This window comes from Suricata suricatta, chromosome 15 (assembly GCF_006229205.1).
Source record: "Suricata suricatta isolate VVHF042 chromosome 15, meerkat_22Aug2017_6uvM2_HiC, whole genome shotgun sequence".
NCBI lineage: Eukaryota > Metazoa > Chordata > Mammalia > Carnivora > Herpestidae > Suricata > Suricata suricatta.
Genome location: NC_043714.1, coordinates 13016411 through 13030348, shown reverse-complemented (window position 1 = coordinate 13030348; position 13938 = coordinate 13016411). Strand labels below are relative to the sequence as shown.

The window sequence follows — 13938 nt, the reverse complement described above, 5'->3', positions numbered from 1 at the left end:
GCCCACTCCGCCGCCGCCGCCGCCGCCGCCGCCGCCGTCCCGGGTACCCTGCCAGCTGTGCTTTTGAAAGGCGGCGGGAGGCGGCGAGCGCGATGGCGAGCCTGCCGCGCCTGCTGTGCGTGCTGAGCCTGCTCCTGTGCGGGGCGGCCAGCCCCGGGCTGTGCGCTCCCCGCGCCTCCACCTCCAAGAAGCCCATCATCGGTAAGGAGGGCTGGGCGGGAGCCGCGGGCTGGCGCCGGTGTCCGTCCTTGGCACTTCCCACTGCTGGGCTCCAGCTGCTGGGTCCCGGGTTGGAAATACTCGAGTCCCGGGTTACGTTGTGTGCTTGCATTTGTAGCACGAGTTTGAGCCGAGCCAAGACACCATTTGGATGGTGCCGAAATATAGCTACTGCCTGCTGATTCAAATTCGTAGGGCTCTTGAAATTAGAGGAGAGAGGGGTGCGCTGGGGATCATCCTGCGGATTGTTTTCTTTTTTGTACCTAGCTAGGAATTTCTGCTAACTCAACAGACTGCCTATGCGTTATGCTTATTACAGTTTCACGGAGTGAGGGCGTCGTTTCAAGATACGGTGCATTATACATATAAAAATCGAATTGACCAGATAATCAAGAAATTATGGTAGACTTTGGATTTTTGTCATTTTCAGCACCGGAGGGCAGCAGTGGCTAGTAGAAACCTAATGTCAGTTCTTCTTGGTGTGAAAGTGAAGCTTGTAAATTTTCATTTCCAACTAATTTATGTTTTAAGAGTCAAATCAGTTTGCATTGCCAAAACAGACCCTTCAAGACAGCGAAGAGAACGCTACCCACGAGAAATCAATCAGCCTAGAATTAAAATTTACACAAAGCAATTTGTGTCAGACAATTAAGATTGGCTTTATTTTCGAGGTAGTATTATGCCATTCAAACTCTTTTATCTTCCAGTAAGAAGAATGGCATATTCTATAATTAAAGAGAAAGTAAACAAGTATTTTTTTTCATATATATTGGTAGTGCTCAATTTTCAAGTGGGTTCTGTATCTATATTTGGAAGTAGGAATGCCTTATTTCATAAATAAGGTGGTTTCATAAAATGGTGGTTGATTCTCCAAGGAGAATTAACTCAAAATAAAATTCTGTGTAGAGTGCTGAGAATTGTGAGTACAGAGAGGAGGCAAAAAGGAAAAAGAGGGGGGACTCTTTTCCCTTTCCTAGAAACAGTGGCAATTCAGGGTTAAATATAGAAAAAGGGAGTCTGCTTTTGGTCACATGAATTAAGACAAAAGAACTGAGCACCTACTGTGTGCAAGGCATTGAGTGAGGAAATGCACAGGATTGAAAGACAAGGAAATCACAAAAGTTGCGAGGTGGTTTTAAAGGATGGGTGGAATATTGGTCACATTTTGAGGGACTTGTCGCCGAGGCTTCCCCCGTAGATGGGAAAAGTGAATATGTGGGTGATGGGGCGGGGGGCTGGGGGGAAGATGGTGGAACTTACCTCTTCTAATATATTTTTCTCCTTCTTGGTACTTATGTTCACATGTCCCAAACCCCTTTTTTATGGCATGTCACTTCCCCTGCCTTGTACCGTTCTATTCTCCATTTCCAGTGACACCCCCAAATTCTTTCCCCACCACATTTCATTCTCCTCAGTGGAGACAGTCTTAGTGAACGCATTTTGGTATTGGGCATACGTTAGCTGAGTGCCTGACAAGTATTTTGTGAGAAGCCGGGAACGCAGAAGGGATGGGTACAGAGCCCTTCCAGCCGGGTGGCCTGCAGAGACCATGAAGGTCATCCACGTGCCTAAGCGGCGAGTGACGCTGGCCCGGGTGTGTTCTCCACAGACAGGGTTTGCTGGGTACCGGATGCCAGTACCTTTCTGGGGCTGAGGTGTCAGTGACAAGAGGCAGCCTGGATGGGAGGTGGGGCAGAGCACACGGGGTCTTGTAGAATTTATGAAAGTTTAGGGACCCGGTGACTTGAACGAGGAGAAACCTGTTGTTGATTTGTTCTCTCTGATCTCATTGCTTTCGCTCCTTGCTCACACGGGGCTCTAACCATATGGACTCCTTGCGATGTGATAGGCACACACCTGACTCAGGGCCTTTGCACTTGCTATTCCCACACCCTGGATCGCTCTTCTTCCAGATATTGGCCTGTGGTTTAGTCCCTCTTCTCTCTGGAGCTGTGGCTCAAATGTCACGTTCCGCCTTCTCAGGGAGGACTTACCTGGCCATCGAATTTCGGAGACTGGATAGATGGGACCCCTGGATGGACAGGACCAACTCCTCCCCTTCTCCATCACCCACCTTCTTACTCTGCTTTACTTTTTCTGCTTAGCATTTACCGCCAGCCATCAGACTTTATATTATAACCTTTTCTTGTTAACTATTTGCTCTGTCTTCTCTCCCTCCCACACACTAGGATTAAAGTCCACAGGGAGGGACTTGTGTTTTGTTCACTCATGTGTCCCCGGCCCCCAGGTCAGCGCTTGGTATATATTATGATTCAGTACCATACTGAAGGAAGAAATGGATGCATGACTGGTGATATGATCAGATTTCTTTGCATGTGGAGAATAGGTTGGAGTTGCTGAGGGTTGTTTAAGAAGGGTTATAGAGAGACTTTTTAAGACGGTATTGTAATAATTTGAAGGGGAGGCAAGATGTCGGATGCTTCGATTACCATAGTGTTGCTGATGCTGGCTGGTTGGTCTCCCTAACTGAGGTGAGAGGGAGGTGAAATTCATATCAGCCTCTTCTTGCTCTTTTCTCAACGTTGATGGATGAAGCCTGGTATTAAATCTGTGACTTAAACAAGTAAAGTAGTGGTATCTTTACTGTGATGTGCTTCAGTTTCCAAGTAAGAAAAAGAGGAGAAATTGCTTGAAACTAAAACTGCTTCCCCCCACCCTTTCTTCTCTCTTTCTTTCTTTTTGTAATTTAGGAGTATTAATGCAAAAGTGCCGTAAGGACATGAAAAGCCTGGGAAAATACTATATTGCCGCATCCTATGTAAAATATCTGGAGTCTGCGGGCGCGAGAGTTGTACCAGTAAGGTATGATCCAGTATTTCTTACACCATATAAGTGAAAAACTCCTGTTCTATTGCTGATTACCTTTTATCTCAAAAATTACTGTTTTCTTTGCTATGATCGCAACATTTAAATGTGGCAACATTGCACCTGATTTTTGCCACAAATCTATTGCTTAGAGGCTCTCAATGAGTTGTTTACATTATGAAGCTCGCTGTATTTACCAAGCTATTAGAGGTCTGTCGTGCCTATTTGATAAAGAACAAAATGATAGTTTCCTAGACCCCAGAAAAAGTAATGGAGTAAAAGAATCTAAAACTTAATCAGCTTTATTCCATCATATTAGGATAAAGGAACATCTAGGGAATAAAAGAGATATTTAGATGACCTTGAAAATACCTCTACACTGTATTTGAAATGCTTGTGAATGACTAACTCAGCAGTATCAATTATAACTATTGCAGTTTTAAAGCAGCTACATAATTTTTGGTGATGTAATAGCCTAGTCAGACGAAAATGACTTATGTCATCTTTTGATTTGGAAAGAACTGAATTTTTTAACAAAACCTGATAAGCATCTGTAATATTTTTCATCCCAAATTAGCGTATATTACAGTCGTCCAGAACCCTTACCTATCCATTATAAGCGATTTCACACATAAAACACAACTGCTTGCTTTGGACAACCTATTTTTGTCATTAATTTCATGTTAAAAAGTTGTAACCAAGAAAGTTACTGTTCACATAAAACGCTGATAACCAAAATGCAAACATCACAACCTAGAGAGGTGGGCCACATCATGGTTTTATGTTTAGCTTCATGAGTTTCATCTTCTTGCTTCATCTTTTACCTTTAACCATCTTACCCCTTTCACTTTTGACACTTGTCTTTCATTGTTTAGTAGTAGATCCAATTTTTTCAAATGAAATCTTACTTGGAACATAGATAACACTAGAATTAAAATTTTTAAAAAATGTTTATTCATTTTTTTGAGAGACGGAGAGCGAGCAAGCAGGGGAGGGGCAGAGAGAGAGGGCGACACAGAATCGGAAGCGGGCTCCAGGCTGCTGAGCTGTCAGCACAGAGCCCGATGCAGGGCTCAGAGTCATGAGCCATGAGATCATGACCTGAGCCAAAGTCAGCTGTTGAACCTACTGAGAAACCCAGGCGCCCCACAGCAGAGATTTAGGGCTGAGGAGGCTTTAGAGAGTCTTCAGAACAGTGTTTCACAGTTTTAACCACCAAAACTTTTTCTGCAAGTGTTTTTTAGGACGTTAGTGCTGATCACCTGGCTGGGAGGTAGGAGAGACGTGAGGCAGGCAGACCCGTTCAGAGACCGTGGAGACAGGCTGTGTGTGAGTGATGCGGGCCTGGCTTTGAGCAGTGGTTGTCATAGGACTGATGGGTGAACGTTCTCTAAAAAATATCAACAAGATCTGATGACTAATAGAATGGAAGGGCACAGGGATGACCAGTTTTGAAACTGGGCAAGTTTTGAAACTTGGGGAAGTTTTGAAACTTGGGGAAGTTTTAAAATGGAGGAAGTTTTGAAACCTGATGACTAGGAGCAGACTACTGGCATTTATGACAGAGTCACTGAAAATGTGACTGTCAGCACAAAGGTTAATTTCCAGGTTGGGTTCCCAAAGTTCATCTTAAGGTGTATCTTAAGAGTTCTACAAAGTAGTGTTCATGGCAGCTACATCCCCAGAGTAACCTACAAAGGAGTACCTAATACAGAATGGGACTGAAGTGGCCACCCTGATAAGGTTGAGTTTATTTCTGCAATTTGAGTGCTGGGGGTCAACTTCCATGGCTTAGAAGGGATAAGGAGGAGGATGGGAGACCCAGGCAAAATTCTGGAATAGGTAAAGAAGTTTGTCTTTGGTCTCCTTCTGCCTTCTCGGGTGCCCGATGCCCTGAGTTTGTCATAAATCCCGGCTGGTGGGGACCTCCATCAGCCTCCTCCTGAAGGGTAGTATCGGCTGCTTTTGATTTAACACTGTTTTGTTCACACAGTGTTTTATAACATTTTTAAACATTTACAAGGCAGAAGACTTCATAAAAGTCTGAATTTCTGGCCGCCGCCTTCTCCCCCCCCCGCCCAAGACAATTATCTGGCACTGACTTTAAATAAAACAACACTGCAACAAGGTCTGTTACTCCTCTTCATGCTGCTGAAACTGGGTCATCCGCCATCACTACCAGGCTTAAGCTGTTTTCTTTTAGTGAAAAAGACAACAAGCAAACTAGTTCATACCCTATTGAGACGGTCTTTCCTTTCTAGAAAGTCTGACAACATGCAAGCAACATCTGTATTCAGAGAATGTGACCTGGCCTGTGTTTGTTGTCTGGTCTCTGAGGCACTTGAGTTCATGACACTTCCTTCCCACCCTCCTCCCCCCTCAACAATTAAGCCCCTTAAAAATGATTAGCTGGGCCCAAAAATTCAGTCATGCACCATATGGGAGCCATTTATTTAGAATTAATGAAATGACTGAAACCAGCCTGCATGGCTAGCTGTTAGAAGTCCCTGGAATGTAGCTGAGTGATCTAAATCCGTTCCTGTGATGATTGTCCTGGTTTAAATATCCATGGGGAAGATTCTGGGTCCTGCCTGTTGGGTTCCCTTTTCGTTGGCACAGTCTGGGGAGATCGGACCGGCAGAGTGCTGGGGGTGTGGACTCACATTTCATCCTGCTGCCACTTCCCAAGTCAGGGCCACTTGCCCGTTTATCCTTCATCTGAGATCATGGGAAGCACCATTGCAGGACCACCTACCGCTTTAGAACTCTCTGCTGGAAGGGGGGTTATTATGAACTTCTCTGAGGTCTGAAGAGACCTGGACTGGCAAAGCTCATTTGGACCTAGAGGAAAACCCAGCACAACAAAGCACAGCCACATTCTGGGCATCATAGTGTATTAATAACGGGAAGGGGTTCTAACTCTTCCTCAGACTTTCCCTGGGGCAGAAGTGGACTGTGATTGACCTTTCCTCATAAATCCACTTCCTTTGTATCTGATGGAGAGGGCATTATTCCTTGTCATCATCTTACAGAACCGGAAGACCGTGTGATGTAGGAGAATCATTGCAGGAATTTCATAACCGTGATGCTCTCTACTCTCATTCTTGCCTTGTGTTGAACTTCTGGAAGAGCAAACCCATTTTACTATGACCTAACTAAATTTACACAGATTTACCCCATCCTTTTTTTTCTGGAGAAGGGGATAAAAGCATCAATAACATGGTGATGTTAGGAGCCCTTAAGTGGCTTTGGAATAATTACCTGGGCGAATTACACCAGTCTGCGGTGGTGCGATGTAATGTGGCCCTAGATCAGGACGCTTCTGGTTTTTGAATACACAGTGGCCTCCAGATCTTTGCAGTTAGTGGTGAGGACTTGGCATTTATGTGTATTGTTTTTTACCTGTCCGGACTGCCTGTTGTTAGGGTAGGCACATTAATAAATCTCTTTATTTAGTCTTTTTGTAAAGCTACTGAGTATCCTTACATGTTTTTGATAGTTCTCAACTAACAGAGAATTACTGGTGCCCACATCTCATGGTCTTTAAAGTTTTACATATTAACACACACTTCACAATATTAAATTATATTGAGACCACAGGAAAACACGTTTACTTGTCTGATTAGCAACACAGGGATATAATTACAATATGTGATTTTCATATAGGTTGAAAAAATATCTCTAGAAAGGGAAAGAGATATTGCCTAGCATTTAAAAATTGTTTTTCATTTGTCTTTTTAAAATTAATATGGGGACTTCATTTTGAGTCTTACTTTTTTCTTTAAGTTTTGGAAATGGATATTTTATCATTGTTTTTACTGTTTTCAGACCTGATCTTACCAAAGAAGAGTATGAAAAGCTTTTCCAGTCTATTAATGGGTAAGTTACAGCATTGGTTTGATATAAGGAACAAGGTGGATGTAGTCTACTTTTAATATACTTGTTTCAACGTCACTGTCTTACGGTGGCATAACAGTAGTTTTCTGCGTTCTTTTATAGGACTTACTGCAGACAGAACATGGCTTAAGAAATAAATGCTACGTAGTAGATATGTTTAGGTCTTTTTTAAAAAAAGTGTCACATAATCTTTGTTCTTTTCATGCTTGTCTGTAATGTTTTGAAGCCACTGAATGGCATGGCATCCTGCTTGTTCCGGGGATTTACAAGTTGTCAGTTTGGGGCAGAATCGGTTATCTTGCAGAAGATAATTCCAGGGGCTCCTGGTGGCTCAGCTGATTGAGCGTCCGACTTTGGTTCGGGTCATGATCTCATGGTTCATGAGTTCGAGCCCTACATCGGGCTCTGTGCTGAGGCGTGGAGCCTGCTTGGGATTTTCTCTCTCCTTTTCTGCTCCTCCCCCTGCTTGCTCACTCTCTTTCTCTTCCTCTCAAAATAAGTAAACTAAAAGAAATTAAATTCTCATGGATATTTGCTTTTAGCCCGTGTATATTTTTGTGACCCCAGTTTGTTCTTTAGGATTAAAAATAATTCTCTATGAGCCAAAACCAACTTGTGATACTGGGTCTGCAATTGATTTTGGCATCACTGATCCCCTGAATTTAAACTTAGCTGTACCTGGAATTTTATCTTGACTTTGATTTCTAGCTTTGTGTTCTCCCCTCCCCTCCCCCACCTATTATCCTTAATTTACCTGTACTCTATCTCAAAAATAAACGTTACTGAAGAAATTGCAGAAGAATGTGCACAAAAGTATTGTTAACTATGGCAGTTTGTGAATGTGTAGGAGTGTAAAAATTTTATCTTTTCTTTTTGCCATAGTTTTCTAGCTTTCTTTAATCATATGGTTACTTACGTGGTAAGGCAAAATTTGTTTTAAGATGAAAGAGTGTTTATTTTCAGTGGGGCGTGATGTCGAAATGCATCCTCTTTTATGTCGTTTCAGGATCCTTTTCCCTGGAGGAAGCGCTGATCTCCAGAAGTCGGGTTATGCCCTCGCAGCCAAAAAATTTTACGACATGGCCAGAAGGGTACATATCGTTTATTGTCTATTATTCCAAGTGGGCTTTTGTAGTTTTCCCTGAGGAGAACTCTTTTTTAGGCATGTGGTAGTACTTCCTTCACAGTTACCCCAGCTCACTGCCCTTTCACTTGGAACGGGAAGCGGTCACCTGTTTTCTGTGGCTCCGTTTTGTTGCGGGGCCCCCAGACGGCCGGAGCCTCTCAGACGGGCCCTCTCTGTCAGGGCCGGTGACTGCGCACCGGTCCCCATGCTGCCTTAGTGAGCTGTTTGGTTTGTTACGAACCAGGCATCGTTCATGCGTTACTAATTATCACCTCCTCTGAAAGGTCCTCTTCGTCCTATTTGACGTTTCTTCACGGTTACCGTAGACTCTGCGTTGTCACCAGGGCAGAGCCTCTTGATTCCTTTCTGATGTCTCACACTGAGCTTGCCTTTGCACCGTGCCTCAGATCTCCTGTTTCTCTCCTAAACTATAATCTTTCTAGCCCTGGTATCTCCCCCTGCCCTTAAACATTTCCCTAAAAGAACTGCTTTTAGCATCTGAGATATTTAAAAGCTTTGAATGGCTAGGCTAAATAATCTGTAGCCTTTCATAGTCTTTGGGTCAAGACGTACAGTGTGTCCACAGCCGCACTTTTCCAGCTTTTACTTATGCACATAATTGAAGCCAAGTTGGTATTTCTAGCATATGTTCTGTGTCCTACTTTAAAAAAATTTTTTTAATGTTTTATTCATTTTTAAGAGATTGAGAGAGGCAGAGAGGGAGACAGAGTATTCCAAGCAGGCTCTATGGTGGGGCTCACACTCAAGAACCATGAGATCACGACCTGAGCCAAAGTCGGACACTTCACTACTGAGCCACCCAGGTGCCCGGTGTGTCATCCTACTTTTAAATTGGTTTAGTCTGTTTCCATTCCATCCCCGGTGTACAACTTGTGTTTCCGACTAAGGTGCTGCTCCCCTTCTGTAGAGGCTTCTTTGCCAGCTCCCCCTGGAATGGCATCCCATTCCCTCTCCACTCTGAGAGTATGTTGTAGAGTCGTTCAAACATTTTCTTGGCTCCAACTCTATAATATGGCAGGATCTGTGACCTTCAGAGCTTACACTTTAGAAGACAGAATATCTGGAGGTTAGTTACTTATGTCTCTTCAGATTTCATGGTTCCAACACCTTTTGAGGTGTTCCTCATTTCATATTACGTGGTGCTGTGTCCTTAGTACATGCTCAGTGGATATTTTTTTGAAAAAGTGAACAAAGTGGAAATTTTATAATGTGAGTGACTTAAAATGTGTTTGGGAAATATATATGAACATATAAAGTAGTCATTTTTCCTTTGCATATGGGGGCTCCTGAACTAGCTTGTTCAATTAAAAAAAAAAAAAAAGGAACCACCTAACCCACAGGATCTAAGAGTCTACTTGTTTTTTTTAAGTTTACTTTTATTTATTTTGAGAGACAGAGAGCAAGCAGGGGAAGGGCAGAGAGAGAGGGAGCTAGAGTCCCGAGCAGTCTTTGCACTGTCAGTGCAGAGCCTGATGTGGGGTTCTGAACTCAGGAACCATGAGATCATGACCTGAGCCGAAATCATGAGTCAGACACTTAATGACTAAGCCACCCAGGTGCCCCCCAAAAGTCTACTTTTTAAAATGTAATTAGCTTCTTGACTTCAAAGCAAAGGAAAGTAGCTCAGCGACCTTGAACTGATTTAGCTACAGCCACTGGGCTCCACAGAGCCCTCGCCGAGGAAGCCTTGAGAAGTGGAGTCTGGTGGATCTGTTCACCGCTCCTCTGTGTCCTCAGCTCTGCGGGGCTCTGCAAGGTCCACAAAAAATAACAGATGTGGTCCCAGCAAGCAAGGACTTAACACTCAGTTGAGAAATTAAATTTGGTACATATGGAAACAGAGCCGATAAACCCTCTTCTGTGTTTACTATGTATGCAGTATGACCCTTCAACTTTATGTACGCAATTCTAACTTCTAAAAATAAAATTTGCCAGACCTGCATGTGGAGTGTTGAGAATCCTACCTTGGGATAGAAAGTATAGGAATTATTGTAAATCTGTATTTTTCTCAGCAAGGAACAGAAGAACAAAAGGAAGTAAGGAAGGAAAGAAGGAAGGAAAAGATCACCTTAACAATTTCCTCACTTAAAATGAGTGACTATTAGGTTATATTTGAGATCTATGCGGGAAAATCACTGCTTTTAGAAAAGTAGCAAAACTCATGTTCGTAACTGTCAGCACATATGGGTTTAATCATTACTTAGCCAAAAAAATTGACTTGCTTTTTTCCTCATCCATGCTAGTCGTTGTGACTCCTTTTGAAGAGGCTCAATACATTTGTACTTTTTTAGTCGACAACTTTTCCTCTCTACAAGTTTATTTCACTTTTGCTTAGCCTTGTCCTCACCGACCGTTCCTTTCCTTCCAGAGCATGGCTGTCCCCTGATTTAAATCTGATTAGCTGAAGGTGATATCATGCAGCTCTTACTAGAAATTCTGAGATGATGGAGGAAGGACCTCAGAGTGTGTTCCAACCAGACACTCCTCCAAAGCGACAAGATTTGTAGGAGCCGCATACATAGGCGTTTATCGAGCATTGTCTCTGATATTTCAGTCTCTAACTGTCACTTGTGTTGGTTGGTACCTGCCTGGCAAATGTCAGTCTTTTTTGCCAGCACAGCTGAGACTGGATAGTTTGACTAAAACTGAACTGTTATGTAGGAGCTTGGTCAGAGGAAAGATTAAGTGAGAAGCTACTTATGGAGCCTGGAAAATTCTTTAGAAACCCATGCCTGACTCAGGTGCCTGTCTCGTCATGACAAACCAAAGGTATAATTTTTGCTTTGATGATTTGAGTAAGCTTAGTTTTCTCCTTTACTCTGCAAAGAGTTTCGACGATGGAGACTATTTTCCTGTGTGGGGCACATGCCTTGGATTTGAAGAGCTTTCGTACCTGATTAGTGGAGAGTGCTTATTAACGCTCACAGAAACTGATGGGATTACAATGCCTCTGAACTTCACCAAAGGTGAGAATTCTCTTTTCGACCCTTTAAAAAATATTACCTGGGCAGGATTAGTAAGTAGCAAATATCCAAGTCAGAAATGCTCATAATGTTTACTGATTTTTTCTTTTTACATTTATTTATTTTTGAGAGACAGAGACACAGCACAAGTAGGGGAGGGGCAGAGAGAGAGGGGGACACAGAATCCAAAGCAGGCTCCAGGCTCTGAGCCGTCAGCACAGAGCCCGATGCAGGGCTCGAACCCACGAACTGTAAGATTGTGACCTGAGCCGAAGCCAGATGCTTAACTGTCTGAGCCACCCAGGCGCCCAAAATTTACTGATTTTTAAATGATTTACACGAGCTGATAATGTGGATGGTGTCTTTTGTCCTGAGCCATCATTGCCTGTAGCGGTATTGGGACCATGCATGATTAAGACCTCTGAAATTGGACCTGGATTTGAGTCCTACTTTGACCCTTTTGCCTTAAGGCGTGGTTTAATTTCTTTATTTTAAGAGTTTTCCTCTTAGGGTGGTTTATGAGGATTAAATAAGACACTGCTTCCCAGATACTATGTCAAACGCTTCATTACGGCTCTCACAAATGTTGGCTCTACTTCCTGTCATACGGCATTGTCCCCGGCTGTGTGCTCCGATTATGCCCAGCCTTGGTGTACTGCAGTTCGGTTCGGGTACTGACCACACAGAGGTAGCACAGACTCCAGTTAAAGGATGTCTCCCCAACCAGACTGCCCTTATTTCAGGGTACACCAGCCCCAAGTCACATCCCCAAGGCCACCCACGCTGCTGACCAACTGGCCCCAATTGTGAGGATTCCCATGACCCTTCCTGAGGTTCAGTAATTCACCAGGGTGACTCACAGCACTCAGGAAGGTGCTGTGTGTGCACTAACTTTTATTATAAAGGACACACACAAGATGACATTTGGAACAGAGTGCAGTTTCTGGGTCCTCTCCCTGTTGAACACATCACCCTCCTGGCGTGTCGAGAATTTTTGATTGGGGTTTCATTTCGAAGGCAAGATGCATTAAGTCATCGGCTGTGTGACTGAACTCAGTCTCCTGCCTCCCTTCCATCCCTGGAAGTCAGGCTGGTTCAAAGTCCAGCCTCCTCTCAGAGCTGTCTCAGGGCCCACCGTGAATCACCGCGTTAGCATTATGAAGACACTCCTATTTCTCAGGAAATTCTGAGAGTTTTAGAAGCTGCCTGTCAGGAACTCAGGCAAATTCTTTGTCGTAACACTCTGTATAAATAGGTAATGATTCTTGTAGTTTACCTGGGCTCTGAAGCCTCACAGTTGAGTGCTGTTAGCTGTCCTGTTCTCATAAAGATTTTGGATGGAAAGCAGTAGTTTTATACATAGAACCTATAGAAAATACTATGCTTTTCAAAGCTCTTTCTCACAGCATCTCACTTAATCATTCTAAGAGCTCTGGGAAGTACATTTATTAGGTCAGTCTGTTTTGGATGTGTGTGGTAAGAACCCAGTTTATATAACAAAGGAATAGCACCTTACTGAAGTAAAGTATTTGAGTGGATTTTTATTATCTGAGGTGCAGGGATTCCCATGGAAGCCCTTAGCATGCTGAATGAGAGGCTTCGTTTAAGCAGAGCTGGCCTCAGAGCCTTGCATATCATCAGAACTTTTTTATCCTGGTATTTGAGTTTATGTGTCAGATTCCAGAGCCTTTAATGAGGTAAACTGCTCTTTTTCATCTCTTTACTAAGTAGAGTCTTCTTGGCCTGTTAATGTTCTTTTCTACATTGTTGGTACTCTTTTTTTTTTTTTTAAGTTTATTTATTTTGAGAGAGATAAAGTGAATGGATAAGGGGCAGAGAGAGAGAGTGAGAGAGAGAGAATCCCAAGCAGGCCCAGCACTGTCAGCATGGAGTCCGGTGCGGGGCTCCAACCCATGAACTGCAAGATCATGACCTGAGCTGAACCCAAGAGTTGGATGCTTAACCATCTGAGCCACCCAGGCGTCCCTACATTGTTGGTATTCTTAACCTTTTAAAGTCCAGATACCTTTGAAAATACGTTGAAAGCTCTGGATTGTTTTCTGAGAAAACCAAGATATGTTCATGTGATAAACTGTTCCTGATTTCAAGAGAACTCAACTTAAAATTCTCTGCTTACTCTGTGGCCAGACTGAATATGATCATATCAGAGGGATTTTAGTTATTCATGTTACAATTCTACAGAAAAGATACTTGACTGTACAACATGTGAATTTGTATGTTAAACTCATTCTGTGCTTGTCCAGAAAACATAATGTTGAAATGATCCATTTTGCTTATCAACTAGGCACCTTGATTTTGTCTTAATAATGGCCTCTTTTGGGCTGTAGATCAGTTAGGTGGCTTTTATTTTTTCTGTGTTTAAATTATTTCTCTTGTGCTTAAATTATTCAGGTGCATCACAGAGCAGAATGTTCCAGAGTTTTCCAGCTGACTTGTTGAAGTCCTTATCAATGGAACGTCTAACTGCAAATTTCCACAAGTGGAGCCTCTCCATGACGGTATTACATTAATTAACAACGAAATTAATGCATTTAGATTAACTACAGAAGTAATTATTTTGTTTTGTTTTTATACTCTAGAATTTTACTAAGAATGAAAAGTTAAAGACGTTTTTCAATGTGTTAACTACAAATACAGATGGCAAGACTGAGTTTATTTCAACCATGGAAGGTATGTATCATGGCGCATGTACACTTTATTTCACTTATGTTCATATATATTAATTTTCATTTTATAGTTCTTTTATGAATAACAAAATCATGTTACTTTGGGGTGTGAAGAGAGAAGCTATTTTTGGAAACAGGAGGCATGTTTTGTCCACGTTCCAAATCATTTGTGACTTACCTCGGTCCTCTTCTAGAATGA

At 42.7% G+C, this 13938-nt stretch overlaps 1 protein-coding gene across 1 annotated transcript; it reads left to right on the top strand.

Moving 5' to 3' along the window:
* Window positions 1-7: 7 nt before the first annotated feature.
* On the top strand, window positions 8-13811 carry GGH (gamma-glutamyl hydrolase). The gene is made up of 7 exons (XM_029923596.1): window positions 8-201; window positions 2931-3042; window positions 6874-6924; window positions 7949-8033; window positions 10917-11055; window positions 13465-13571; window positions 13653-13811. The coding sequence occupies exons 1-7, from the start codon at window positions 93-95 to the stop codon at window positions 13794-13796; spliced, it is 747 nt and encodes a 248-aa protein (XP_029779456.1). The 5' UTR covers window positions 8-92; the 3' UTR covers window positions 13797-13811.
* The last annotated feature ends 127 nt before the right edge of the window (window positions 13812-13938 follow it).